The 6,088-nt window shown below is 50.7% G+C and overlaps 1 protein-coding gene across 1 annotated transcript in view; it reads left to right on the plus strand.

The window, feature by feature from the left end:
* Positions 1–516: 516 nt before the first annotated feature.
* Positions 517–6,088, plus strand: part of rnd3a (Rho family GTPase 3a) — a 9,840-nt gene continuing 4,268 nt past the window's right edge. Inside the window, exons 1-2 of the mRNA XM_080834688.1 lie at positions 517–770; positions 1,055–1,142. Coding sequence (XP_080690814.1) covers positions 621–770; positions 1,055–1,142 — 238 coding nt within the window. The 5' untranslated portion in view covers positions 517–620. The remainder of the gene's footprint in view (positions 771–1,054; positions 1,143–6,088) is intronic.

Here is a 6,088-nt window from a genome sequence, read left to right on the forward strand (position 1 = left end):
AATTTATATAACATGCATCACAATAACACTTCAGTGTAACCAGCCTACCTATGTGGAGTGCAAATATGTCTTGCTATTACACTACCCAACAGCTACACCTACGTCTGCTAACACTACAGAATGCATAATTCCTACGGGCACTGCACTAGTAACATATAATACACATATAATAAACTATGCGAACATATTAAGCCTATGCTTAACTACAGACAATCCAGTTTATATGATATGAATATTTTTTTATTTCTCTCACAACTTCTAATCTACATTGGAGACTGAAATATTATTTTCTTTCAAATAGAACCATCTGACTGGACCCTTTGCGACCAAAAGGGGGCGCTGCCCTTATTGTCCTTGCGTCTTCTGTTTTCCAAAAGGCGTTAGGGAGGGTTGGTCGTTTGCAATGTGAAGGACAGCGATTGGTTAACGGCTGCATATATAAACCGGTGAATGTCTTCAGCAGGAGTGACTGTAGTGATAGACTTTACGGGGCTTGTCGCACGCCTGAGCCGGACAGGAACCTCACCAAGGGAACGAACTGTGTAAAGAAATTAATTGTAAGCTTGTTTTTTTTTTCATCTACGTTGGTGGACTTGCGGACTGATCTACACAAGAAATCAATGAAGGAGAGAAGGTCTTGCCAAAAGCCATCACTGAATTCCGGGATGGATACCTCGCAGAGTGTGAAATGCAAGATAGTGGTCGTTGGGGACAGTCAGTGTGGAAAGACGGCTTTACTTCACGTATTTGCCAAGGATTGCTTTCCAGAGGTGCGTTTCCTTTATCAACTCACCGGCAACGGGTTTGCCTCAATGTCACTGAATGCAGAATGACTCATTTAATCTTAAAAGTTCATTAATCTTGTACTCAGTACTCAGATTTACATCGTTTTCGCATGTTTCTTGTGTTCTCACATGTGTTCCTTGATCAAGAATAGTGTTGTGCGCTAGGCTTCTAAGAACGCACTCTCCTTTAACTGTATCCATATTTATAGCTCCAATGTTACCAATGTTGCCAATGTTACTGATATATCTAAATTTTCACGCGTTTTTAGAACTACGTCCCGACGGTGTTTGAGAATTACACGGCCAGTTTCGAAATCGACACCCAAAGGATTGAACTCAGTCTGTGGGATACTTCAGGTAAGAGATTGTCTGTTGCATGCAAATAGGATGGGTTATTAGTGAAAGATTTAACATGCATGGGATTTAGGAAAGGGTTACCTGGAGCGAAACACAAAAGGCAAGTTAGGCTTTGTGGTGTGACTGGTTTGAGCATTTGTTAAGTTATTCATGGTTTGTGTGTGTGCGTGTTGTATTTATTCCATTCCAGAGCGCCGACTGTAGCAAGTTTCTTCTAACGATCTCCCCCCGCCCTAGTAACAGATGTTCTGTAGTTAGAGACCATGACGAGTATTTGGGGACGCGTTTGAACTTTTCGGGTTTCTCGAGTATGTCTGTTGGTGAAGTGGGGGTGGGGTTTGGGGGGGCTGGGGTTTGGCACCGGATCTCCCCTGTCACGGTCATCGGACCAGCGAGAGGAAACGCAAGCAATTAATTAACCTATTAGTTTTATTAGTGACATTCCCCGCCCTTCACACAATCACTGATGCCAGAGCGCCGGCCATGCAGCGGAATCTGTGGAATGAGTCCGAAAAGAACGCGAACACGAGCGACCAATGTGTCCACACCAGCCAGGCTCCACCTATCCTCTCCTATCCGGTCCTTTTTTCACTAGTGTACACACTGACTCAGCTGATTAAAGTCCCAAGGAGTGGAATCATGGTAGTTTTCTTGCGACCATTACTGGTGAGCGGCTTGACCACAAATTCGCGTCAAACAAATGAATGGAACGCCTGTTGTGGAGCTCCTCTGAAGATTTAAATCCTTTTTTTTCTTTTTCTTCATTTGCTGGTTTATCCCCAAATACCTGCGGGCTACCCAACACTCCTCATCCACCCCACCCACCCCTTTTGTAAAGATTGTTTATCACTGCTGGGCTCTGGGAACCCCTGGAGATATTCATCCAGGAGTCTGGAAGTAATTACCTCCCATAGCCCCTACCTTCCCCCTCCCCTCTCCGGCCTGGCCCGTGATTGCCTAGCCCCCTCCTCGGGCCCAGCGGGCTAACCTGGCCGGCCGTGATTTGAGGCCGCAGACAAGGTGTGTGTTTGTGTGTGTGTGTGTGTGTGTGTGTGTGTGTGTGTGTGTGTCGGGGGCTAGGCTGCTAGCTCAGACAAGGCTGCTAGCTGGGCACTGAGCTGACTGCTGAGTCTCCAGAGCCGCTGTGTATCGGCCCACCTCTGGGAGTTTCCACCACACAGAGAGGCACGCACCATTCTCTAGTAAAACAGTGTTTTTGCGCGTGCTGGTTCACTCCACTGGGTTTTCCAAGTGTGTGTGTGTATGTGTGTGGCTGTTTGTTAGTGTGTATGTGTCTGTATGTGTCTGTAATTGTGTGTGTGTGTGTGTGTGTGTGTGTCTGCGTGTGTGTTAGTGTGTGTGCCTCTTTGTACAGTATGTCCGTGTGCGTGTGCCTGCAGTCAGACTCTTCTGGGATTGCTTTTTAATGCAGTGGACTCGTATCTGATGCCCCCCCCCCCCCCCCCCCCCCCCTCTCTTTAACAAGCATCGCCCTCTAGTCCACCTGAGCTCTGGGCTGCTAATGAGTGGAGAGCATGTCCCAGCACACACACACACACACACACACTCTCACACACTCGCACATGAGTGGAGAGCATGTCCCAGCACAGCCCGTCTGCCCCCGCACCGTCGGGCCAGAACCCCAGACACCCCGACCCGGCCTGAATCTGCCCCCGACACACACACACACACACACTCACACACTCCTTGCGTCTTCTCTCAGACTGATGCATTTATTCATGAACACTTATTTACTCACCTCACCTGGGGTCTGATGATTGGCAGGGAGTGTTTGTGGGAGGTGGGGGGAGTATTCTTACAGAAAGGCGGATTTGTGCGAGTGTGTGTGTAGGTAGGGTGTGTGAGTTTGGATATGGATGTATGTGTCTGTATAGTATGTGTAAGCAGTGTATGTGTTTGTGTGGCTGAATATGTAAATGTATGTGTGTGTGTAGGTTTGTGATTGTGTGTGTTGTGAATGTGATCGTATGTGTGTGTGTGTAGAGGGGGTTGTAGTAGTACAGGGCTCTTTGTTGTGATGGAGGCAGCTGCAACCTCCCTCCACCAGCTCCGCCTGCCTGAGCCCGGCTACAGTCTGTTGGAAACACACACACACACACACACTCCCAGCACAGCTCTGCTACAGTCTGATGGACCGGAGTGTCAACAAATCACTGGGCCAATCAATCACTGCCCAGGCGCTGAATAGCAGCCAGGCATGTGTGTGTGTGTGTGTGTCTGTCTGTGTGTGTGTTGGGCTAGCAGCTGTTGGGTGCTTTAATCATTCCCTGATTGGTGCTCACACTCAGTGCAGCGTTTCTCAGCTAGCAGACTCATGTGTGTGTGTTTGTTTTTTTCTGTAAGTTTATTTTTAATTTTTAAAGGAGGTTTTTTCTGAAAACTGAGATGGTGAATCATGGGTGAACCATGGTGTTGCATGTGTTTACAGCTCATTGTAAACACCCCATTGTAAACATGGTAACACTGGAGTGTGTGTCGACTGACCCAAAGTGTTATTTTGGTTTCGTGTGAATTGTATTGTCTTTCCTTTCGTTTCCCCCCACCAGTGCCATCCTCACACTTCAATTTGTTTTGACATTTGGAAATGTCAAATCTGGAATGGAGTCAGCCCCCCCCCCCCTCCCCCCCTTTTAAATTACAGACGGCCTCTCCTCTCCTCTCCTCTCCTCTCCTGTCCTCTCTGCATAAATATTTCATCAGTGTCTAATCTGAATCTGTGATCACGCCTGGCTGAAGGACAGAAATACCAGCCCTGAAGCAGCCTCCCATCTGATGGTGATGGGGATCTTATCGTCAGCCTCCTGTCTCTCTCCAGGCCTCAGGGATGGAGGTATCCCCCGGGGGAGGCCTGACCGTCTTCAGATGCCCCCCCCCGCCTCCCGGTCAATGTTCTCCTGGAGGAGGGGGGTCTAGCATTGGGGGTAGAATGGATGAGCATTTCTCCATGTTGGAAGGCCCAGCCCATGCCCACCCCCCTGAACTCCACTCCACTCCACACGTCCCCCCCCCCCTCCAAGCATCTCATTCCCCCCTCCCCCATCCCTTTCCCACCGGCCACCAGCCTGATTGATATGGAGGAGCCTGCAGGCTCTCAGCTGGGGGGGGGGTTAGGGTTGAGTCCCCCTTTGAAGGCTCCCTATCTGCCAGGCCACTTCCGATCAATATGGGAGGGGCCCCTGCATGCCTGTCGGTCGGTGGGAGAGGGGCATGGGCGGGGGTCGTGGGTGGAGAGGGGGATGGGGGTGTCAGTGGAGGCTGTGCTGACCCTGGCTACGTGCAGGGCTGGCTTTATTGTTCTCTGATTATCTGCGAAAGAGTTAATGAGCTCAGCACTCCATTCTGGGGGTGGCAACAAAATGGAGGCAATTCAGTCCCAGTCTGGAGGCTGTTAGCTCTCAGTGACATCTGCTGATGGTGAGCTGTGCCGCCGATTTGGGAGATCCCGCCACATTTCTCAGCCCCACCCCCCCCCTCCTCGCTCCTCATACACACACACACACACACATACCACAACCACCACACCCCTCTTGTTCCCAGCTATTGTGTCTGGCTGTTTCTGAGTGTGTGTGTGTGTTCTGTAAACTAAATGCCCATGTCACCTTGATTTGCACGTCCTGGAGTGGATGGTCCGCACACTTCCCTTTGAACCAATCTCTGGAATGAGAGATGAATCGCTTCCGTCTCCGTTCCCAACTCACACTTTTGTTCCGCCCGGTCCTGAGGCTTCGTCCGTGGCCCTTTGTGTCTCCCCCAACACCCCCCGCCCCCCCCCCCCCAGCCCCTCGGAGCCCAGGCTGCTCCTTTCTCCTCGCCCCGGCAGCCATTGTGCCTAGGATCGCATTTCTGCGCTGAGCAAATCTGAGCTGCGTATTTCGCATTCCTCCGGCGAAAGGTTGCTCCCGCCGCTCCCGCCTCACAAAGCAGCCATTGTGAGCGCCGAGGGCACACACACACACACACACACGCACACACACACACACCGCGGCACGGCTGGGAGAGAAGCAGCCTGTTGCTCTGAGATGAGTGGATGTTCCTCCTGCATCGTTTAGTACCTTGTTAGCCTGGGAGGAAATTGAATTGCACGAGGGGGAGATGGGGGGGTTATGGAAGAAACACAGCAGAGGCAGTAGTTGAACAACCCTTATCCTTACTGGCCGTTCAGACAAAAAAAACAAGCCAAATAAAATAAAAGTGACCAAGTCGAACTTTCTGTCCTGTGAAAGTATAAGTATAAGCAGTGTGTGTGTGTGTGTGTGTGGGGGGGGGGGGGGGGGAGCGTAGCCGAGCGTAGCCGCAGAGATCTGTAACACACAGCCCGTCTGCTCAGGCGTGTGTGTGTGTGTGTGTGAGATCTGTAACACACAGCCCGCCTGCTCATGCATGGCCAAGGAATCAATTAGCCCACCTAGCGAGGGATCCCCCTCTGTGAAAAATGGCCGCCCATGTGGTGTCTGTGGAAACAGCTTTCCCTGCTCCCTAGAGATACCCCCCCCTCCCCCCCCCCCCCCCCACCCCCTGATGGCATACCGCCGCAGTAATGGCATTCAGAGACGGGGGGTGGGGGGGGGGGGCAGAAGCACGCACAGGTGTCTTTGTCTCTCTCTTTCTGTCTCTGTCTCTCTTTGTCTTTCCCCCTCTCTCTCTTTCTGTCTCTGTCTCTCTTTGTCTCTCCCCCTCTCTCTCTTTCTGTCTCTTTCTCTCTCGGTCTCTGTTTGTCTTTCTCTATCTCTCTCTTTCTCTCTGTCTATCTTTGTCTTTCCCTCTCTGTCTCTTTCTGTCTATCTTTGTCTAACCCTCTCTCTCTCTCTCTCTCGCTCTGTCTGTCTTTGTCTATCCCTCTCTCTCTCTCTCTCTGTCTGTCTCTCTTGCCATCTTTACCCACATCAATCAAATAAAAGGTTGAAAGTGGGGTTAGTGGGGGGTAC

This window comes from Sprattus sprattus (genome assembly GCF_963457725.1).
Source record: "Sprattus sprattus genome assembly, chromosome: 3".
In the NCBI taxonomy this organism is placed as follows: Eukaryota; Metazoa; Chordata; class Actinopteri; order Clupeiformes; family Clupeidae; genus Sprattus; species Sprattus sprattus.